Source organism: Micropterus salmoides, unplaced genomic scaffold (assembly GCF_014851395.1).
Source record: "Micropterus salmoides isolate LMB-PRFRI ecotype aquatic unplaced genomic scaffold, ASM1485139v1 Ms_hic_scaffold_22, whole genome shotgun sequence".
NCBI classification, from domain to species: domain Eukaryota; kingdom Metazoa; phylum Chordata; class Actinopteri; order Centrarchiformes; family Centrarchidae; genus Micropterus; species Micropterus salmoides.
This window is the reverse complement of record NW_024041373.1, coordinates 20,074,800-20,098,001: the sequence shown is the minus strand read 5'-3', so window position 1 is coordinate 20,098,001 and position 23,202 is coordinate 20,074,800. Positions and strand designations below refer to the sequence as shown.

Here is a 23,202-nt window from a genome sequence, read left to right as displayed (position 1 = left end):
ATTTATGACAGGCTTTGTTGAGCTTGATAGGTAAGCATTAACAGACTAACAAAAAACATACTGGCAACACAGTGAGAACGATATTTATATAATAATACAGATAAATAAGTAACGCTAAAAACTACTTCTACTTAACATAAAATTGAGTACGGTAGTGGGAACCAATAAGAGCGCGTTTGTGTTTGTTACGTAAGCACGTCGCTGTACGTATGGGTCTCTCTGACAGGACAACGCGCCAAATTGATACTGCCAACAAAGAGAAAACAGACTCATTTAGCTTCTGCGTAGTTAACCACAACACTTAGCTATAAACGTATTTTTAGACGTTTGAGATTAAACACTTCACCGGTCAAATCTCGGATTAACGTGCTCTGTCAGGATGGGTTTGCTCGAGCGGTGCCAGGAGCTCTTCAAGACCTCAAACCTGTACGAGGTGCTGGGCATCAACAAAGAGGCAGCCGAGGCAGAGATCCGGAGGAGCTACTACAAAGTGTCGCTGAAAGTCCACCCAGACCGGGCTCCCGAAGACCCGCTGGCCACAGAGAAGTTTCAGGTTAACCCTGCTAGTTGTTGGCTGTCAGACACAAACACAATGAACACAAGCTAGGTTTACTAGCAAGCTAACGCTGCTAATTTACGTAGCTGGAGGGAGTAACGTAATGTCCTATTTACCCCCAGTCTTACTTAAACTCCGATAATCTTATCATAGAGACGTTTTCATGCATTTGAGTTATCTGTAATGAAGCAGACGTGTTTTTGAACCTTTTTTCCCGCTGATGCATCGGCCAAATGCTAATGTGCTTCTTTTGTAGGAGTTTTGATATAACTTAATCGTAACTTGCTAGTTTATGTGCAAAATGCCTAACGTTAACTTATATGTTCTGAAAGCCCTTGTTTTTATGTTGCTGATTTTCCAGTTGTAGGAAAAAAGATCACAAAAATCCTACATCTGATCGCCACTAAATATCAACAGTAATGAAAACGGATTAATGTTGAGGAGGAGGATAAAATATTTGGTAATGCTTTATGTAATTTCATATCACAATAGTATACTGTCAATTGTGGCACACTGCATATTTTTACTGTACAACTGTATATCTTAGATCAAATAACCAGAACTTTTTGGCTGTTCAGTGAATTAAATACATGACAGATAATACTTCAAGGCATTGAATGCATCAATCCTGTTAATCCAGTAACACCTGCTCCATGATTGGCCATAATGTGCTAATATAACCAGATATATCAAAGGAATAGCTTCGAAAGTATAAAAGGCATTGAAAAATCCGACCATGCCTAAACCTAATACAGATGCTTTTTAAAGCTAATACTAACTAGTGTCCACATTATAGTAATAGTACCGTGAATCGCCACATCCTATTTTTATGTATATGTTTTTTTTCCCCCTCTAGGTGTTGGGAAAGCTGTATGCGGTGCTGAGCGATAAGGAGCAGAGAGCTGTTTATGATGAGCAGGGAGTGGTGGATGAAGAGTCTGACGCCCTGAGTCAAGACCGCTGCTGGGAAGAATATTGGAGACTGCTATTCCCTAAGGTATTGGAGCACAGGTTCTCTTTGTGTGATGTGACACGTGGAGTGTGTCAGGAATTTTATTTTAGATGATATACATTAAAATGAGGATTAGGGGGTATTGTGTCACTGCACCTGCCATGGTAAGTAAAAGCCAAATTAAATGTATCCAGCCTACCTTTTATATTAGTTAATTTGTTGCAGCATCATAAAATTAACACAATTTCATAGCCTTGACCAGCAACTGTCACACATTTCTTTTGTCCTGACAACCTGCTCTGTCTCTCCATCCATCTCCCAGATTACCGTGCAGGATATCCTTGATTTTGAGAAGAAATATAAGGGCTCTGATGAGGAGCGGCAGGATGTGATCCAGCTTTACATGCAGCACCAGGGAGACATGGACGCCATCACAGCCTCGACTCTGTGCTGCTCCCAGGAAGATGAGCCCAGGCTCTGCAGCATCATTCAGGCTGCCATTGACAGCGGCGATGTCACAGCGTTTCCAGCGTTTACTCGGGAAAGTGATAAGAAGAAGAGGGCTCGCAGGAAGAGGGTGAGAAATGTGTTGGTGTTTAAAAGCCACAAAATCCTCACTATTTATTTATCTATTTACACAGAATGTAAATGCTCCAGTATCGTACGACTTCGTCCAGTCTCTGTAATGTAGTCATTGCAATTGACCTTCCAGGCTGATAGAGAGCGACAGGAAGCAGAAGAAATGCAGAAAGAGATGGGGCTCGGTGAGCAGGATGACAGTCTCGTGATGATGCTTCAGGTAACGAATGCATGTGCACATGTATAAAATTGGCTAGGGTTTGTTTGTTTTTCTGCTAATAACCATCCTTTCTTTCTCATAATTTTCCAGCAAAGACAGAAGTCCAGAGAGCAGAATTTTAATGGTTTCCTGTCTGACCTGGAAGCAAAATACTCAAAAAAAAGTGTGAAATCCCAAAAAGGAAAAAGAGGAAAGAAGTGAAAAGCAGATAGGCTCTGGTTATAGCAGATATCCTCATTTGTTCAAAAAACCCCATCTTTTTAGAAGAGCATTTGAGTACATGTATGCATTGGCTCCCTTCTGTATGCCTCCTCACAAAATTGTCGTTTATCCAGCCTCAGAATCTTTTTATGTAGTGCTTATCAAAATGTAAATGAATCTTTTATTTCTTGTCTTTTGTTGTCAAAGTCTTCATAAAATACAAATAAACTCATATTTATATACATTTTTACATTGCTTTTTATTATTTTGTATAAAATAGAATCACAGAAAATGCATGGAAGCAAAGCCTTTGATTTTCAAGCTTTGTCATCTTTGTAGCATTGCTGTCTGATATATATTATTTTAATAATGAAAGAAGGGAAAGCTGCCCTTGTGCAGTAATCCTGACGTTAAATGTCAAAGCATGCCCTAAATGGCTTTGCTCAGGTAATATGGAAAAATTAATTACCACAAATACAGCATTGTGTACAGACACAATGTATCTATAGTTATTTACATAGGTTCCTATCAGTGCCTCTTGTATTCATACATTATCTTGAGGTGTAGTAATAAAAGCACATGGGCTGCATCGATGTTCTGTCAGTGCTTATATAGCCACTGCATTTCCTCTTCTGATCACTACAATTTTAACTGAGCTGTAGTTGAGAGAAAAGCAACCAAAACCCTGCAAGGTGGCACTCCTGTTCTTGTTTCTGGGGGCAATGAGAGGCTCTGGGTCAATTTATTATTTCTACACAGGGCGGTGTCCTTATAAAAGATACAGTACCAAACTCTCTGATGTAGCATCAAAGAGGGGGAAAAGTGCTTTGTATCCTCTATCCCTGTCAGGGTGGATGTGTTATTCCCTGCATAGTCATTTACCAGTACAACACACCACAGAGGATAATATACAGTACATTCACATAAATAAAGTATATATATATATATTAAAAAAACATCAGATCATACATACATACATAGTAGAAATGTCCACGCATAAAGCTCATACACTACACATGAAGATGGTGTTACTGTTTGGCAGCCACATAAGCTGATTTCTGAAATACAAAAATAGGCCTATAACAAAAACTTCACCAAAGGAGCATAATAATATGAAAAAATCTGCTACTTCTTTAAAAAAAAAAAAAAAAAAAACTTTTGTGGGCACAGATGCTGCAGTGTTGCACTTTGTTGTATAAAGGTGAATGGCTGAGGGGTCTGGAGATCAGAGGCAAACTACAAGCCAGGTCTGCTGGCTCTGGATGAGATGCCTCCCCGGGTGTAAGACCGAGGTGGGACAGACACAGGTACCAGTGGAGCTATGGGAAAGAGGAAGGATAAAAAAGGATTTTTAAGAAAATACAAGTAAGTAAATCTTACTTGAAACCAGCTGCTGCAACCTCTTTCATTCATAGTTTATCCAAAAACCAAGTCTGGAAGAGTTTCGTCAGCCACTTTAATCTACTGACCTGGGACAGGGGCTTGTGGGTCCGGTTCTTCTTCGTCTTTGATGGGCGAGTGCCCTAAGGGGTGGTGGGAAAACGAGTCCAAGAAAGATGTGCTGCTGATGCCAATACTGATGCCGGTCACACCGATTCCAAGAGAGTCTGGTGGAATGATGAAATAAATGGATGCAAAAGTGATTTACTGATGTACTACGAACCACTGCATTGTATCACATCCCTTTTCCAGCAGCATTTCCTATGTTACTGTTCTTATGTACTATTCAAGTTGAATTCCTGACCTGTGCCCACAGAGGCTCTGCCTGGCCGCCCCTGCCCGATGTTGTCCAATACTGTGAAGGAACGACGGTACGGTGTGTCCGACTGAAAACAAAACCAGGGATGCTCAAACCACTAAAAATCCAAATGGTCGTTGATCATAAAATACAGAATATTAACTATGCAAATTCATTACTTGACATTAAACAATTCTCTTAATAGAAAGGAACAAAATCACTGACCACTTGTGATAGTATGCTCCATGCGTATGCAGGATTCTGGTATGATAACATAATATTAGCATCTTACCCTGTATGTGTGAGTGGTGTTGGGGCGAGAGAAGATGTCCAGCAGGTGGTGACGATCCCTTGGTATTGAACCGCCAGCTTCGTCGTTTATAGCACTGTGGGCGCGGCTGGACGGGCCTTTGTGACGCTAGCCAGACAGAAAAAATTGACAAATGCCCAGTCTTTTAAACGGCTGTTCACAGGTGCATTTGAAAAACTGACCACTGGATTTCATAAATGCTACAGTACTTTTGTTTTTAGGCTGTACAAGTTCTCAGCTGGAGGGCGGGGCCCCCTGGAGTTGCGTAGAGCCACTTTAGGGGGATTGTGTATGTTGAGCAGAACTAAACTTGCATGCATATGATTCATGTGGTTGTGGTTGTTGTTGTTAATTGTCAATGACTGATAAAAATTAAATCCACTTTTGCTGGCAGGCGGGGGCTTCTAAAGGGGGGCGTGACAGAAAAAGTTTGAGAACCACTGGTTTAATCTCACATTTTGAGGATACTAGATTTCTAGAACCTATTATCTATTCAGAAAGCCTTCATTTAATCAGCGTTTCTGTTGAGGTGCTGTATTGAGTTTTTCATTGTCAGTGTAGTTGTGTTTCAGTGTTTTTATACTGTACCTGTGCAGGTTTGGACTGCTGCCCTGAGTGAGATGCATCTGGGTCTCCGGTGCTGATGGGGGGAAGGAGTGTGTTCCTGCTCAGAGGCAACAGCGGAGATGTTAGGCGGTCGCTGGCTGTGGGTCTGTAGAAGAAGACACACATTGTTGTATGCTGTATCTAGAGCTCTAATATATACTTCTCTCTGAAAAGACCGTGGGTGTAAGGATGAAAGTCACAGTTAGAATTTTACTTCTTGTGATGATGTAGATACTTTTTAAAATAAAGAACAAATGTCATTTGTAGATAATGGTTGTATTAAGTGCTATATCGGCTCAGTGCTATAAAAGGTTAAAAGTTATACCTCCCCAGATAGAATTTGACAACCAGGATGCTATGGTGACAACGCTGTGATATTTAATGAATAGTTTTGACATTCAACATGAAAGGAAAACTAAGTGGCACACTTTACACTATTACTCTTTCACCTGCAGTTCATGACAAGTTCATCTGTGAAGTTGTTTTCACATATGAAACTTCTATCCACACACACACACACACGTTCTGCTGCACAGAGCCATCAGGCACAAGTTGAAAGGAAGTCTGTTTTCAAAGTAATCTTTTGCTGCCGCTGCGCAACTTCAGAGACCGTAGGGAGGGAGTAAAAAGCAAGATACAACTTTGGGTGGGGTTGGTGTGGATCCCATGGTGCTAAAACTCACAGTCGTGTCCCACGGATGACCTCGTCCATGGATCCCACTGCGCTGGACTGACTCAGGCTGGGAACCAGTGGCAGGAGAGTTCGGGGAGGAGGGTTTCGGCGTCGGGCAGACTGTGCAGGGCGGGACAGCGAGGAGGAGCTCTGCTCCAGGGTTCGGCGAGGCCGTGGTTTGCTGGAGGGGGCCGCGCTGGATCCCGGCCTGTGACACGCGCGCTCTTCTTGCTCGCTGTATGGGAAGGTGAGAATGGAGCACAATCGATGAATGGTGCATTTCCACCTGCTGCCAACTGACAGCATACTCTGCCAAACAAGGTGTTAAGACCAGGGACAAAACATGGCAAGAGTGAGGCTATGTCCCTTTTGTTTAGCAAAATCCTGTTTACCAGTAAATGGAAAAGAAGAACTACAAGACATCTATGCCTTCCAGTTAAAAAAAATAAAAACACAAATATACACAAATTTGTGGTGGATGTGTTGAGCCCCTGCTTTTATTTTTCCATTTTAACACCAACGCTTATTGGTTAGAAGAGTAAAATGTGTCCATACTGATTTCTATCCAGCACACCCAGGTTCCTCTGCTGCAGGGGGATGCTGTGGATCACGATGAGGTCGTTCAGGTTGTGCTGGGTCGCTGCTGCTCCTACCGGGACCCTTCCAGCCTGGGGAACGGTGTAACAGAAAGGGGAGAAAGTAATGAGACAGAGGGATGGTGGGGGAAGGTAAAGGAGAGGGATGAAAGGAAAAGACAGGAATGATTAAGGGGGCAAGGACAGTGAGAGGTAAGAGGGGACAAGAGACATAATATAGGCCAGCGGTCACATAGTTAGTTAATTCCTTATGTACGATACAGCATATTGTCAATTCATGCAGTGATGTCAGGACGACCCCATATCAGCTATGCTACCAACCAAAAACATTCATAAGACTTACACTGCCACAAAAACAATAACTAACAAAAACAAAGCATTCCGACATTCTTGCTGTGAAGGAAAAGAAAGATCTAAAGAAAATCAAAGTTCATGTTGTAAATAAATTGCAGTTAATTAAAAAGATAAACAGCGGTGAAGCTTTTGTGTTAATCAACAGGCGCAAGCACATTTATTCTAGAGGTAAAGACAATGAGCCGCCATGGACGGCGTGCACACAACACGCCGCCATTTTGGCTCAAAGTGAGGGAGTTACATACAGTGGAAGGCCTTTTCTGCTTTTTGGATTTCCGTCTGGACTTGTGCTTTGAGCCCCTTGACTTTGTGTTCTTTAAAAGAGGAAAAAAGGCATGACCAAAGAAAAATAGTGGGTACGGAAGAAAGGAATGGTAAAGAAGGGTAAAGAACATAGAGGGACAAAAAGAAAAACAGAGAGAAAGAAAGAAAAATAATGAAGGTAAAAAAAGACAAAAGAAACAGGAGGTACACATGAACACATTGGCAAGGTGAAGGGCAAAGAGTAAAGAGGGAAGGAAAGAAAACAGTGATATAAGTTAATGAACTGGAAGCACCAAAAGACTGAAAGAGCAACAGACAGGAGTGAAAAAGTGTGACAATCAAGTGTGGACTGTGGAACAGACATGTGACTCTAAAGTCAGTGAAGACCCCATGTATAGTATATATATCCTAACGTTATCTTATTTTATCAGCGTTAAATATGTTTCATGACATCAGTTAAAAGGCGCTGATAGATAGATTTTTAAAAAGAAAAATAAACAAACAGAGATTTTGAGTTTTGGATTGACCTCCTGAGCTACTGACAGTGATGAAAGTGAAATGAGGCTCACAGTAACCTCCCCTGCTGCCTCTCAGTCCCCCCCCCCAGACCACTGACCTGGAACTGCAGGCCAGCTGTGAGCGGGGGCACCCTGCTCTGGCCAAGTTTGGGCAGCATCGTGGGCAGCATGGAGAGCAGCATGAAGGGATTCTGGGAGTCTTGCTGCTCAGGGCTCAAGTTCCCTGAAATCTTTTCATCATCTGCCAATCACACATACACAATCACTTTCAAACACCGTGCATAAGAAAGGACATTTGTTGATATAAGTCAGGGCTAATGCGTGCAAAATAGCTTAATTCAGCCCTACTTGAGGTGCAGCATTCCCAGTGGCGTTGAACTAGCTCTTTCATCCATCCAACCAGCTGCCACCACACATCATCAAACAGCAGGTCGAGAACAGCTTGACGGCGACACTGATGTGGCGAGACAGGGGGCAGACAGTGATGCTTCCGACCCGAGTTCGGACAATCCTGCTCCCACTCGTCTTCCCTGTAGACGACACACAGATATAGAGAATCATTTTAACAAAACTGAACAATACCTTGACAACAACTGAGGTTTCGATTTCGTTTCTGGAATAAAAATAATACTGTGTCGCATTAGGGAAAGTGAGTAACTCACAAGTCCCTGCTATCAAAAGCCAGGTACTCCTCCATCAGACCCTCCACTTCAATCACTCTCGGCATGTCATGACTGCTGGAGCTACCGGAGGAGCCAGGAGGCCCATCCAACTCTGCTGAGGAGGACTTGATCAGCGCCGCTCTCCTGCCCTGCACGTTCAACCTTTCCAAACAAGACATGGGCACACACAGTTAAGCACCTTAACATGTAAACATAGTATGGTACGCTCACAGACACAACGCAAAATGTTAATTAACAAATGAAAATGCTTTGAGAAAGGTTTCTTTGCCCAATATGAAAACCTGCAATTCAATGGAAATATACAAGAAACATCTGTGTTGTCAAAAAAAAGTAACTTAAACTAAAAAAAAAAATAAAAAATAAAAAAAAGCTACTGTTTACTGCATTTTATTCTATTATATTTTTATACTCTGAATTGTCACTGCCCACCTGAATTTGTGTTTCCCTCAATATAAATAAACATTTCCACCACAAATTAGTGCAGAAAACGTCTCCAGAATGCAGGAAATTCATTTAATTCAAAATTAGTTTCAAAATCTTCTGGTGGAAAAATCCCCAGACCCCCCAATTGTCTATTTCATCAATAAATATTTTTCGAAATAGTATTAGAATATATTCTTTTCCTTGTTCTCGTGACCCAAATCTTGTGCAGTGTCATGTCTCGTGGGCTAAGTGTTTCATCACACCACTAATCTAAGCCCTCAAAGGTCCCCACCACTTTTCAACACAAAGTGATGCCCTTAACTATTCCATCTGTACTGAGACTAATTCCACCAGCCTAGCCGGTTGGTAATAAAAGCAGCTTGAACTTGTATGATTTCTATAAATAATAAATAAACTCCAACTGATAACTCCAGGCTCAAAAGCAGATGGAAAACCATGACACAAACTTTTACAATATGCAAATGCATGCACAAACTCACACTAACACATTTCATGAGTGACATTAATACAGACACATAGTATTGTCCATCCTCTTCTTTTGTGTTAAATCCATTATTAAATTCAGTTTTGAGTAGTTAGACAGTGGCACTGCCTCCTTTACAACCAGTTTCCCATCAAAAGTGGCAGTCCTAGCAACTGTTCACAGATAGCCAACATGACTTTGACCCAGAGACTTGATTAACAAGTCAGAGCATCTAGGTCACAAAACCACAGAGTCAGCCACAACTCCTCTATAATTGATGCACTGACATTAGCCAAGAGCCACTCGAGACAGAAAGGCGTAATATTTCTAACGCTTTTTTAAAATTCTTTCTTTTTTTCCAATTTCTTTAAATAATACATACAGTAGAATTTGCTAATATCAATGGCCAAATAAACTTGACCTTAGCTGTTTCTGAGCGATGCAATTCCAATGCCTGATTGATGTATATATGTTTCAAATTAGTATACATAATGATTTGACGACCACAAGATGTCACAACCAAATTACACTGTTAGACCTAGTGCTGTATGTTAAAAAAAAAGAACGAGAAAAGATGGTAAAATGTAACTTACATCAGGGGAATTTATCTAACAGGCTAACATTGACCTTGTCAACCAGTGAGTCAGTGCAGGTAAGACTTACTCTGTGTCGCCCCTATCTTTCTCCTGGGACTTCATGCTGCTCTCTTTGCCTGCTGATTGGCTGCTGGCAGAGCTGCCTCTCCCTGAAGTAGCATACCACTGGAAGCCCTCGTCACTGGGACACACCAGCTGCATCCCCAGGATCCTGAGCGATACACAAACAAATATGTAAACAAAAAAAATACATTTTTATACAAGAATGGATTATTTTTTTCCAGGTTTCTCTCCGCAATCAACATTAATCTTTGATCTCCCTGCCGCGGCGTTTCACACAGGTGTAAAAGGCCATATGGTTGGCAGAAAATGTGGAAAACATACCGAAGATGTGGGAAACGTGTGGCCCACTGCTGACATTCATCCTGGAGCCCCTGGAGTATCCCTCCTCCACTGCCTCTCCCCTCGTACAGCTCCTTGTCGATCTCCTCAAACATTTGCTGTACCTGCCGGGACGCTGCCTTGTCGAACTCCTATGGGACAGAAAAAACAGACAGAGACAAGAAAGCTAGTCACGCCTCTGTTCTCATACACGGCTCTTTGAATGAAAGCTGCTACATTTTAGTCTGTTCATCAGTTATTGGCAACACAGACATTTTTTTAAATCTAATGGCAAGCTTCAATATGCATAATAATTAGCTCCTACAGCCCTTTGGGATATGTGTATGTGTTTGTGGTCAAGCTGTATTGTTTATAGGCTATAACAAAACAACAAGAGAGAGACAGAGACAAAGAGGTTAGTTGGGAGTAAGTTAGATTGCGCAACTGAGTTTTTCTTTTTCTTTTTTCCTCAGAAGCAGCTTGAGGACAACCAACTAAATAAATCATTGAGTCCTGGAAAAGTTTTGTAGGACCAGCTGAGGCTAGTAAGCACAGCATAACAACAAACCAATACCCAGTGGAATCAGGCCTTGCATATTCAAAGAAGTTGCAGACAAACAAGGCATCTAAGGTATGATGCACTGACTGGTTGTATGCTGTTCTGTGGTTTTCCACAGGTTTGCCAAAAGGTGTTACTTAGAGATGTTAGTAAAAGTAAATCAAAAGCTGACATTAAATAACACATGCATGGAAACATTTTGGTTAAGTATTTTCATCTTTACAACAGAATAACAGAGAGGTAGAACAAACCCAATGTTGTGTATGTGTGAACACACTTGTGCATGTATTTTGCGAGACAAACAGAGTAAGGCCGGCATCATCACTTCACATTAAGATCATTTTTGCAGGAGCAGACTTACATCATAGCCCCAGGAGAAAACAGAGCTCCTCTCTGTAGAAATGCCAGTACCCGTGGAGCTGTGGATACCTGACCAGGACTGGTTGGAGTCTACTGAGATGACGGTGGGACAGTCAGAGTGGCCTGAGGCAGCAGACGTCCCTGAGCTACACAGAAAGGATAAGGAAGTTGTCAGGTTTATATACAGTTTGAGAAGACATGTTTCATGTCGGGGATATAGCTCGAAATCTATGTTACCAACACCCCCTGTTCCTTGCTGACAGAATCATAGGCAAGGTTTCAAAGCGGAAAATAAAGGGCAAATGTCAAAGAAATTGAATATGTCAACAGCCCGCCTCATTATTTATTCTTTTGAGTGTACATCTGAAGGAGGCAATATGATATCAATTAATCTACTGCTTCTGAGTGTCTTGTTTCACATATCAAGAGGCCTGAGAATCAGCTGTCCATTCAAGACAGTGTAACACTACAAAATAGACAGGCAAGAGTATGTGTGTGGGTATACTAGTGGAAAGAAGTTCGATGTTCACCTAATTCTGGCATTGCCTGCAAGGTTTGTCTCCTTGCGACCAGGACTCCTGTCACAAGGTTACCTGTTGTGAGCGGACACAGCTTCCTGGAGGTCATGGAGGTAGCGCTGAGGTGTTTGGTTATCGCCTGCTCCCTCTGGGAGAGGGTGGTGGTCGAGGCTGCTTCGGGACAACCCACGACTGCATAAAAGACAGATTGAGAACATAATTCGAATACAGACTAAAAAAAGAGACACACCAGGGTAAAGAGTGAGCTGATATAAACAATATGATGATGATGTTTTATATGACTGTGGTCTTTATTCATCATAATTCTTGTTGATGTATCTGTTTAAATCACCATAGGAGTGGTTTTGAATGTCTTAGCCCTTTAAATACAAATCACTTTACTGCCGGCCATTTTCCAAAGCGTGGGAAAACAGGGAATATTGTTCCTTCAAATGATAATGTGGCTTGGCAGTTAAAACAAAAATAAATGCGTTTTCCAATTGAATTGCTGGACATTATCATTTGCTGTATATTATGTCTGTTTAAACCAGGCGACAGAGCTTGGTGTGACCGATGAATCGTCACTAACTGGATCAATAAAAATATAATTTTACACTGTTATTCGATAGTGATGACAAGTCAATCACTATTCTCACCTAACCAGCCTCTGACAGCAGTGAAAACCTTGTTTACAGTGCTCAGCCCTTCATCCCTGACCCTTTGTGTTCGGTACTCACATCTCGAGTTTGTGTGATACAGGTCTTCTGTTGTATCGTGAAATCATTCTCCCTTTGTCTCCGATTTAAAGGCTCAAGCCCTCGTCTCTCATTCTTGCCTCCACGTCCTGGACTTGCTGGGAACAGTCTAATGTTAGAGGGAGGTCTGACATTTCCTCTAGTCCACAGATAAACACCCTTAGTGCAAGGAAGCTGAACGGGGATTTGGCTACAGATGCTAACGTTGTTTCTAACTGTTAATGTTAGGAGGAGGCTACGTCTAAAAATAAGCTAGCTAATGTTACATGGACGGACAGATAAAACACCAACAAGGCACGAACAGCATTGAATAATTCCTCAAAATACATTTCCTTTTAGATTAGCGTTAACCTTGCTACACTAAATAAGCATCTTGTGTGGCCAGTAGTTGCCAATGAATTAGGTTTACATCTTTAAACAACGTTAGCTATCGCCACCTCAGAAGGTTTGCTTTGCTAATGTTAGCACCACCAACAACAACAATACTACGGCTGTCATGGATACGCAACTTCACGTCCCCGTGGTCTCACGGGAAATAGATTTCGGATAACCTCACAATAGCCGTACACCATTGGCTATTCACTACAACTCCCAAAATCCATTGCGACAACGTGGCTGCGTTGCTAAAATGTGTCCGATGGGGGTGAGGCTAAAATAAAACATGCGTATTGTGTAATTAATTATTTGAATTTTAAACAGATTTGAATGCAGTAGAAATGCGTGCTATTTTCTCTGTAATTTAATCATACTGTGGGTTATTTGTATCTGTAGAATAGCGAAAATTGGTTAATATTAAATGTAGGAACTATTATTTGTTACACCATTGGGATAGTCGAGTAAAACTCACAGTAGGACCAAACAGTGACAGATGGCGTGAAAGCAACGTACGGAGAAGTTAAAAAGTGTTATTGTTTACAGCATTTAAATCTCTCTGGACTTCACTGACATAATATCTCAGAATTAAAAACAAGGTAAGGTCGACCGACACTGTCCTGAATATCAATAGTAATAAGTTGTCAGCGGTTACCTGTGTTATCCAGTCGAGTGAGCCTTCAACTAATGCTTTTACAAATTATACTCCAACTTTCTAGTTCAATCTAGAGACAGTACAAAGATCAATCCATGTATTATTTTCCCACCATACATTTATGTATATCGATGTGGCCTGCTGTCTTTTTATCAGGTCTTTTTAAAAACTGCTACAATGGACGCCCTGCAGAGGAGAGTGGTTCAGGAGGACATGGTTCAGTACAAACTCTTCTTGATCCAGCCAGACGGTTCAACTTCACAGCAGTCTGGGGAACATCTCACACATCTAGTGGAGGAAGTTCTGGCGAAGGTTGCCCCACTCCTGATACAATACATCTGGCAGCATCAGTCATTCAACCTCAAGTATCATCCTGAGAAAGGTATATGTACCTTTTTGAGAGTAAGTGTTATAATGCAACCCACACTAAAGACTGACTAAAGAATTATTTTTATTATTTTTACAGGAGGTGTCCCTGCTCACATTGGAGGTAGCACTCAGTTTGGGGACAATGTGGAGGATGAGTGGTTTATTGTTTACCTCCTACAGCAAATAACAGAAGCCTTCCCAGAGCTTGCAGCCAGGTGAGACAAAACATGTGCTTTGAGTTTGAAAAAAGAATGATTTGATTACCATTTAAAGAGCTCAAATATGGATCACTTTCAGTTGATTGTCATTTGCTTTCTTCTTCTAACTTCCATTTCATGTTTGTGTGTGAAGAGTTGAGGACAATGATGGAGAGTTTCTTCTGATTGAAGCAGCAGATTATCTTCCCAAGTGGCTGAATCCAGACACCAGTGAAAACAGGGTGAGTCAACCAGATGAGGTGGCAGGTGTAAAAATGTTTTAGTTCATGGTTTTTATTCACAGTTTTCATTAGTATGTCTGTTTAAAGGACCATAATAGTGGGTTTGCATGTCTTTGCCCTTTAAGTATAAATCTGGTATACTTCACTTGACTGCCGACCATTTCCCAAAAAATGTAATGATTAATTTACCACCTTCCAAGCAGCCATTGGTTTCAGTTGATTAGGTAAGGTATAAACATCTAATTAGGTTGACTTTAAAAATGTGTTACTTGGGAATCATCCTTCAAAGCTCCCCTTGTGTCCATGTTGAAGGACAATTCATTACATTAAGCTGACGCTTTTATCCAAAGTAACATACAGTTGCTATACAGGTGCTGGTCATATAATTAGAATATGATCAAAAAGTTGATTTATTTCAGTAATTCCATTCAAAAAGTGAATTTTATATTCATTACACACAGACTGATATATTTCAAATGTTTTTCATTGTTTCATTGCATTCAATGTTTTTAATTCAGTATCTCCGAAAATTTGAATATTACTTAAGACCAATACAAAAAAAGGATTTTTTGAAATGTTTGGCCAACTGAAAAGTATGAACATGAAAAGTATGAGCATGTACGGCACTCAATACTTAGTTGGGGCTCCTTTGGCCTGAATTACTGCAGCAATGCGGCGTGGCATGGAGTCGACCAGTCTGTGGCACTGCTCAGGTGTTATGAGAGCCCAGGTTGCTCTGATAGTGGCCTTTAGCTCTTATGCATTGTTGGGTCTGGCGTATCGCTTCTTCCTCTTCACAATACCCCATAGATTTTCTATAGGGTTAAGGTCAGGCGAGTTTGCTGGCCAATTAAGAACAGGGATACCATGGTCCTTAAACCAGGTACTGGTAGCTTTGGCACTATGTGTCTCCATAAAGTTGGTCAGCAGCAGGAAGCATGAAGTGCTCTAAAACTTCCTGGTAGACGGCTGCGTTGACCTTGGACCTCAGAAAACACAGTGGACACTGGACTTCAAGCAACGTGGATTCTGTGCCTCTCCTCTCTTCCTCCAGACTCTGGGACCTTGATTTCCAAAGGAAATGCAAAATTTACTTTCATCAGAGAACATAACTTTGGACCACTCAGCAGCAGTCCATTCCTTTTTGTCTTTAGCCCAGACGAGACGCTTCTGACGCTGTGTCTTGTTCAAGAGTGGCTTGACACAAGGAATGCGACAGCTGAAACCCACGTCTTGCATAAGTCTGTGCGTGGTGGTTCTTGAAGCACTGACTCCAGCTGCAGTCCACTATTTGTGAATCTCCCTCACATTTTTGAATGGGTTTTGTTTCACAGTCCTCTCCAGGGTGCGGTTATCCCTATTGCTTGTACACTTTTTTCTACCACATCTTTTCCGTCCCTTTGTCTCTCTATTAATGTGCTTGGACACAGCCAGCCTCTTTAGCAATGACCTTTTCTGTCTTGCCCTCCTTGTGTAAGGTGTCAATGGTCATCTTTGACAGCTGTCAAGTCAGTCTTCCCCATGATTGTGTTGCCTACAGAACTAGACTGAGAGACCATTTAAAGGCCTTTGCAGGTGTTTTGAATTAATTAGTTGATTAGAGTGTGGCACCAGGTGTCTTCAATATTGAACCTTTTCACAATATTCTAATTTTCTGAGATACTGATTTTGGGGTTTTCATTAGTTGTCAGTTATAATCATCAAAATTAAATGAACACTTGAAATATATCAGTCTGTGTGGAATGAATGTATAAATTATTCAAGTTTAACTTTTTGAATGGAATTACTGAAATAAATCAACTTTTTGATGATATTCTAATTATATGACCAGCACCTGTGTATATATCAGAGGTCGCATGCCTCTGGAGCACTTAAGTGTCTTGCTCAGGGACACGTTGGTGGAAATGTTGCAGTGAGAATCAAACCCCTCCCACACCAAAGGCATGTGTCTTATCCACTGTACCATTGCCACCCCACCAATTCAACTTCAAAGACTTTGAAAAACCAACACTTTTAATGCAAGAAACAGTCATCTTCAACTCATTCAATTTAAAAACGTTCATGCATGCTTATTTTTGGATTTTCTAACAACGTGCAGTAGCTGTCAGAGAAAAAGCTTTTTAGCACTCGACTCAAATCTTGTTGGTGCGTTCTGGAGTGTAAAAAAAAAAGTAAGCCAAATACATCCCACTGAATTATCTCCAATAATCTTACTTATTATTTTCAAGTGTTCAGTTGTCTCTGCTAATTGATATGTACACGTTAATGGAAGATACCAATGGCTGCCTGGATGGAAGAAGAGCGACCTAAAACCTTTTTGTTAACATTAATTGAACATTAGTGTAATCACATTTGTGGGTTATGGAACAACCCCCTTCTAATTATCTTCCTCTTCTCATTGTCTGTACTTACTGTAATTGTAAGCATTCATTGCGCCACTCATTCTCTTTTGCAGGTCTTCTTCTATAGGGGACACCTGCACATTCTGCCCTGTCCCTCCAAATCCAGTCCAGTGGGGGTGTCAAAAGATGTGGTTCCAAGTATGGCACAAGCTCTAGCACTTCTGTCCACCCACCCAGAGGCCTGTCAGGCAAGCCCCAAGATTTGTTCAGCCCTGAGGAAGCGACTAGAGGGGTGAGAGGACATGTTTATGTGTTCAAAGTCTATTTGTAATACATGAATATGTTGCTAAATTAACGTCATACGTCAATATATATGCTTTTCAGGAGGGATGCACTGAACCTAATCCTCAGTATCAATGTTAGTCTATCAAATAGAATTGTATCAAATAGAGTATTGAAAAACATCTTTTGTGCAACCTGCCGCAAAGAAAAGTAGCAATACGTTGCATGATAACAACAATGCCTGAGGTCATATTAGCTCTGTATTTTTACACTACAAATGAAAAAAACAAAAGTCAGAATGGAAGTTTCAAGGTGCAGAATCAGTGTTGGATACAAACATTTGCAGAAGCATACGACCGGCTTGTTAACAGCCTCGTAAGTATTCTGTGTAAGTGGATAAATCCAAGTGGAGATCCATCTGGCATCAGCACATACTGTATATCAATAATTTAAAAGCATATCAATCTCTACTTTCCCCCGTTAGGTACCCAGAGAAGATTACAACCGGCCTGCATCGTGCTCACTGCTTCATACCTGCAGGTATTGCCACAGTGTTAGCACAGCGACCAGACCTGGTCGCCCCTGCAGTGTCTTCCTTCTACCTGCGGGATCCAGTAGATCTACAGGCGTGTCGAAGCTTCAAGACCTTTCCTCCTGATACACGAGTCCTCACCTCGGTAAACCCTCTTAAAGATTCATGATTGTAGCGGTCTAGGCAAAGTGAACAGGTTGACCTGTTTTTAAAGGAAATATTCTTTCAAATTATTTCTTTTTTGTGGATGTATTTATTTCACGCACATTTCTGTAATCACGGTTTGTGTTTTAGTTTTTCATTAGTATATTTCAACACCTTTATGCAAACCGTAACCATGTACTTGTGTATATTTCCAGGTAACATTCACACGCTGCCTGTACGCCCAGCTGCAGCAGCAGCAGTTCAACCCAGACCGGAGGAGCGGCTTCGCCATGCCTCCTCGCTCTCATCCCCAGTACAAAGCTCATGAGCTTGGCATGAAACTGGTGAGCCTACATCCACGTTTCCTCTTCATTCGGATATGTCTTTTGGATAATTAAAATGATGCTTTTGTGATTGTAAAATGAAGGTTGTAGTGTTAATTGATAATACATCTGTCTGTGCATGTGTGTGTCCCACTCCCAGGCCCATGGCTTTGAGATCATGTGCTCTAAGTGCAGGCTGCCGTCATCAGAGCCTGATGCCCCCATCAGTTGTAACCCTCAGTGGAAAGGCTTCATGGACAGTCTGAAAAAGAACAACTACTTCAGGGTTAGTCACACCTTTTGAATGGTGAGGTAAAGATGAAAAGGTAGCTACTTAGCCACACCTGCAATAATAAGTTAGATATAGCAGCACACATGTAGAATATAACTCAGCATTTCTCTACTGTAGAAAGTTATAGTTTTTGATTTTGTTGTCGTCAAATGTAGGGAGAGCTGGATGGTTCGGTGCGTTACAGGGAACTGACTAGATCTGCAGAAAACTTCTTCAAACAGTCTGTCGCCTCAACGTCAAGGTGAGGACTGTGCATGCGTGTGCACATGACTAACACTGTGTGAATATGCTGCCTGTGACACCCGAGTGTACCTATTGTGTTTGTCGTCTCAGTGCTTCGTCACCGGGTGAGGAGGTTCTCCAGCTGCTGCACAGCTGCAATCCATTCAAATTGGAGGAGCTAAAGAAACAAGAGTCACAGCTCCCCCAAGAGGACAGTGAGTGAAAATCTATCCTTTGATTATGAAACGCTGTGCAGTTGCAGGTGTGAAAGGCAGTTATAAAAAATCTAAATGTCCAAGCATAATTTATGACAAATGATCCTTACTTCACATTAGAGACATTACCCCTCTGTTAAGTGTAATTTCTGTCAAGTCTGACCTTGACTTATTATCATAATGGTGGGTAAAGTCTGCCTTTTGACACTGTGAACCGTGAGCTACTTTGGGACATCCTTAGAAAGTTTTGTAAATTCGTAAACATTCTGTCACAGTTCCATGATGGGATGGTGGCTCGAGTGGTCATAGGTGGACAGGAATCGGCACCCTTTAATGTACACACTGGAGTGAGGCAGGGGTGCATGCCGGCACCAGTGCTATTCAATATCTTCCTCCTTTGTGTCACAAAGCTCTTTCATAAAGACTTAGAAGGTAGTAGTGGGATCACAATAGACTTCAGGCTGGATGGAAACCTCTTCAATATTCGAAGGCTCCAGGCAACTACCAAGGGTCAGCAGTGCAGATACTTGAGCTGCAGCATGTTGATGACTGCGCTCTTGTGGCTCACACACCAGAAGACCTGCAAACCACCCTTGTCGCAGTTGTGAATGCCTACAGCAGGCTGGGTCTATCTGTCAACACCACTAAGACTGAGGGGATATGACAATGGAGGTCCAGCCCCTTACGCCCGTCTTTACCATAGCACATCAACCACTCTCAATTGTCCCATCTTTCAAATACCTGGGCAGCATCCTGACTGAGGGCTGCAACATTGATCACGAAATTCACAATAGAATCAAACAAGCCTCTGTCACCTTTGGCAAACTCCGACATAAGGTCTTCTAAAACAAACACCTCAGCTTGTACACCAAAATTGCCATTTACAAAGCTGTCTGTATCACCATTCTCCTATATAGCTGTGAAGCCTGGGTCACATACAGTGTCCACTTAAGGATGCTGGAGTGGTTCCACATAGGCTGTCTGCAGCGAATAATGGGAATCACGGGGCGTGACCGTGTACCTCGTGTTTCAACTGCGCCGGCTTGGGCACGTTATCAGAATACCTCAACAACGCCTGCCACGTCAAGTCCTGTATGGACAGCTTCATCTGGGTCGCCGGTCTGCAGGTAGTCAGAAGAAGCGGTACAAAGACCTGCGAAAAACATCAGTGAAGAAATGTTGTATTGACCCCTTAAGACTGGAACAAGCTGCCATCCACCGTTCCAGCTGGCGGGAGCTCTGCAACAAAGGCATAAAACAGCTGGAAATGGAGCGTAATGTGAGAAAACAACAGAAAAGACAAAGGAGACACACTGCCCTATGCCTGCCCCCACTAACACAGACTTTATATGCCCAACGTGCAATAAAACCTGTGGATCAAGAATTGGACTCTATAGTCATCAAAGAACACACCGGTAACGAGGAGGGATGTCATCATCGGACTCGATGGACCACCAGCAAGCATCATAATGGTGGTTAAAGATTTTTTTTAAAGATTGTTTTACTTACTGTAAAGTAAGTATTGCAAGGCTGATATGACCTTGCTAAAAAGTAAACATTGCCTTTGTCTGTCTCTGCCACCTGGGATTTTCTGCTTTCTGCCAGTTCCCCTCAGTTTCTTTCCTTTTGGTATGCGTCCTCCATTCTCCACCCTGTCTCTCTTTCAACCATTTTCCATAATTGGGTTTTCTTTGTGTCTGTCTCCAGGTGACAGCTGGCTGGATATCACAGCTCAAGATTTGGAGCGCATGTTGCAGGAGAGGAGCGGGGGGAGAGCTGATGCTGGGAGCCAAAACTCCAGGTCCACCAAACAGAGACAACATGTTGAGGACAGCAAAGAGGAGGAGGAGGCCGGTTACAGCCTGGTAGCAGTCAGTCAGGGCATGAAAAACTTCCTCAGTGCCATGTCATCGCATGAGGGTGCTGAACTGCCCTGGTGAGACTGACTGACTATGTGGCTAGTACAGATTAGAATTTTTAGCCAAGACCATCAAGGCACATTTGGGTCAATGACTGTAATGGAGGACTGTAAATTAGGATAATTTATGTGTTTATTTTCCATATTATAATAAAAAGTAATGAACAGAACAACACACAGACACACATGTTGGAGTACAGAAAATCTGAATAAAAAACAGTTTTTCTCTGTGTTCCAGGAGCAGTTCAACTCAGCCTTTTAGTTTTGACCCCGACTCCATGGCCAATGCGCTGGACAGAGTACTAGGTACAAGTTATGAAAGATGTTGCATAACAGTTAGAAACTTGCCACATGTTCCTCTCTTTACTGAATCTGTCTGTCTTTTAATTTTTATAGGAAGCAAAGAAGACAAGCTAGACTCGGATGATCTGAGTGATGATGACGACGAAGAAGATGATGAGGGGGAGGAGAGGGAGGAAAAAGAAGAGGGGTCATCCGGTCATGCAGAGATGAATGGGACAGAAACTTTGGACGGTCTCAGAGCATACATGGACCAAATGGATCAGGAGCTGATGAGCACTAATATAGGACAAAGCTTCAATCTGACTGTAAACTATGCTTGCGATTATACACTTTACAAATCCCCATATACCTCCCTCTGCCTCAACCTCATATATATTATATATAGATATTGTTCATTTTCAAATTAATAAGAGCTAAACAGGTGAAATATTGCACGTGTCATCCTGAATGTAGTTAAGAAATAATTTGTTTTACCGTATTTGTCCTTTCTACAGAATTGCAACAAGGCAGGTTTGGGCAATGGCTCCCCTCATCCCTCTGCCACAGACGGACTTCCGACAAATGGAGGAGCGGAGGAGACGGAGGAGGAGATCCAGCCCCTTGATGTCGACCTCAACCTGGTCACAAACCTGCTGGAATCCCTCAGCTGCCAGGCCGGCCTGGCCGGACCGACTTCTAACCTGCTGCAGAGTCTGGGTATTCACCTACCACCCAACTCTGATCCCTCATAAAGGACGTAGAGAGGTAGAGGCAATATCTGGCGCTCTCAAACACACAGCAAGGACCAGCATCTGCAGCTAAGGAGGCTCCCCTTAAAGCTGGTAGCAGAATGCCTTGATACTTCTGTTGGCAAAGCACTTATGGATGTTGAGGACGTCCTGTCGAGTTTTTATCTTAAACAAACATGTTTTTGTTTTTTTACATTCAATGCCTCTCAGACAAACTTAATGTGTGCACTGTAAAACTGTGTGCTTTGGGAATGGAAAACACGGGTGCATTTCCTACATCATAAAACATTAGGAAAAAAAATCTGTTGTTGTTGTATACAGTTAACATTAGACAACATGATTTACAAATGTACTTAACATACCAAAATAACTTCATAAGATTATTTAGAAGAATGTTTTCTATATATATATATATTCTCTATAATGGTGATTTGCATTCATCTTCAGTACTGGCAATGTAAATACAGATTTATTTTGTCAGTGTTGCCCTGAATCGTGCCCCCCCCATGTTTCTTAATCCAATAAATGTAATTTTACAGTCTGCTCTCATTAGGTAATATTTAGTTAAATATGATTTACATAAAGCACATTTGAGCTTCAAAGACCACGGAAGGATAAAACAGGACTCTACCACAGAAGAAAAGATGAAAAAGTTCTCTTACTCATTGAAATTGTGTGTTTGAAATCACAGTATACTGAAAGTGCAAGATTCAGAAGCAAGTTATGACTATGAAGCATTTTGATCAGGTTTACGGAGGATTGTTAATGCATGCTGCTTTTTGTGTAATTTTGGAAATGTGTGAACTATGGGTGTTTTTTGACAGCACTTATATTCAGTTAGAAACAGAATAAATAATTTTGGAAATAAAGTGTTATTTCAGTTTAATTTTAGTTTACTACATGTATTCTCTTTGGTTCAACATTATCAGGTAGTTCATTATTATCACATAAGTAAACAAATGTTTAAACATAAAATAGTAAAACATTTACTTACACTATTTTAAATGTAACACAAATGCATATTTAGATTAAGCTAATTAAATAATAAAGCATAGGCTCAAATAAATTACTGCCAGCACAATTTCATTCTTTCCTCATTGCAATCCCTTCTGACAAACCTTAGGGGGTCAGATTCATTCAAGGGCAACAAACCTCTGGTTAAAAATTAATTCAGTCAAGGATCTGAGTTTAAATATTTTTAACACGGCTAAATTAAGTAAACATAATGAGAGTTCAACAGTCGGTCCAGTACGAACAACCCACCCCTCCTCGTTATCCCTTCTCATGTGAAATAAGAATCATTCAAGGACAGCTTCCACAAAACAAAATAAATTGGAAAATGTTTCATGAATATTCATTAGGGAAACTTGCTTGTAGATATTAACTTGACACTAATGTACTGCATCAGCTCTAAAAGAAAACTGGTGTTGTTTAACCCCTGCTGCTGATGTATGCTTGTTTCACTGTCGAAGAGGTGCTATATTTGTAACTGCGGCTCTCCCATTAAGGCCACAGTCTGTGGAGCATTGTTTTTAAAAAGTGCCTAATGTTCTTCACTCAACTAGAAGAGGGGGATCTTTATTTAGGTGGTTTAGTCTTCACGTGGTTATATATTTGGTTATATTCCTGTCCTGTACAGATGCTGGTGCTCAGCTGCCTCACTCCTCTGACATCGTCACATCCTGGCAAATATTTTACAACAAAAGTACTCACTGCACAGTGTAAACAACTAGCTCTACC

The 23,202-nt window shown here is 41.5% G+C and overlaps 3 protein-coding genes across 5 annotated transcripts; 2 read left to right on the top strand and 1 right to left on the bottom strand.

Moving 5' to 3' along the window:
- Positions 1 to 210: 210 nt before the first annotated feature.
- Positions 211 to 2,752, top strand: dnajc9 (DnaJ (Hsp40) homolog, subfamily C, member 9). Its single transcript, XM_038737650.1, has 5 exons — positions 211 to 553; positions 1,413 to 1,553; positions 1,831 to 2,085; positions 2,221 to 2,307; positions 2,398 to 2,752. The coding sequence occupies exons 1-5, from the start codon at positions 380 to 382 to the stop codon at positions 2,506 to 2,508; spliced, it is 768 nt and encodes a 255-aa protein (XP_038593578.1). The 5' UTR covers positions 211 to 379; the 3' UTR covers positions 2,509 to 2,752.
- Positions 2,749 to 12,818, bottom strand: fam149b1 (family with sequence similarity 149 member B1). Of its 2 annotated transcripts, XM_038737648.1 has the most exons (16): positions 12,309 to 12,818; positions 11,647 to 11,763; positions 11,055 to 11,199; positions 10,138 to 10,286; positions 9,821 to 9,964; positions 8,230 to 8,391; positions 7,916 to 8,097; positions 7,666 to 7,808; positions 7,031 to 7,099; positions 6,391 to 6,503; positions 5,846 to 6,070; positions 5,145 to 5,268; positions 4,539 to 4,664; positions 4,253 to 4,334; positions 3,978 to 4,115; positions 2,749 to 3,827 (listed from the first exon to the last, which is right to left on the bottom strand). In XM_038737648.1, the coding sequence occupies exons 1-16, from the start codon at positions 12,353 to 12,355 to the stop codon at positions 3,745 to 3,747; spliced, it is 2,049 nt and encodes a 682-aa protein (XP_038593576.1). In that variant the 5' UTR covers positions 12,356 to 12,818; the 3' UTR covers positions 2,749 to 3,744. The 2 variants fall into 2 exon arrangements, with proteins under 2 accessions (XP_038593576.1, XP_038593577.1); XM_038737649.1 differs by lacking the exon at positions 7,031 to 7,099 and having other exon boundaries at positions 12,309 to 12,817.
- A 332-nt stretch (positions 12,819 to 13,150) lies between these two features.
- Positions 13,151 to 22,344, top strand: ecd (ecdysoneless homolog (Drosophila)). 2 transcript variants are annotated; one of them, XM_038738023.1, is made up of 14 exons: positions 13,151 to 13,297; positions 13,510 to 13,735; positions 13,820 to 13,937; positions 14,074 to 14,161; positions 16,617 to 16,795; positions 17,270 to 17,462; positions 17,677 to 17,805; positions 17,945 to 18,070; positions 18,232 to 18,317; positions 18,410 to 18,513; positions 20,221 to 20,449; positions 20,670 to 20,737; positions 20,828 to 21,039; positions 21,229 to 22,344. In XM_038738023.1, exons 2-14 carry the CDS (start codon positions 13,531 to 13,533, stop codon positions 21,463 to 21,465), a joined length of 1,974 nt encoding a protein of 657 aa, XP_038593951.1. In that variant the 5' UTR covers positions 13,151 to 13,297; positions 13,510 to 13,530; the 3' UTR covers positions 21,466 to 22,344. The 2 variants fall into 2 exon arrangements, with proteins under 2 accessions (XP_038593951.1, XP_038593950.1); XM_038738022.1 differs by having other exon boundaries at positions 20,652 to 20,737.
- Positions 22,345 to 23,202: the final 858 nt, after the last annotated feature.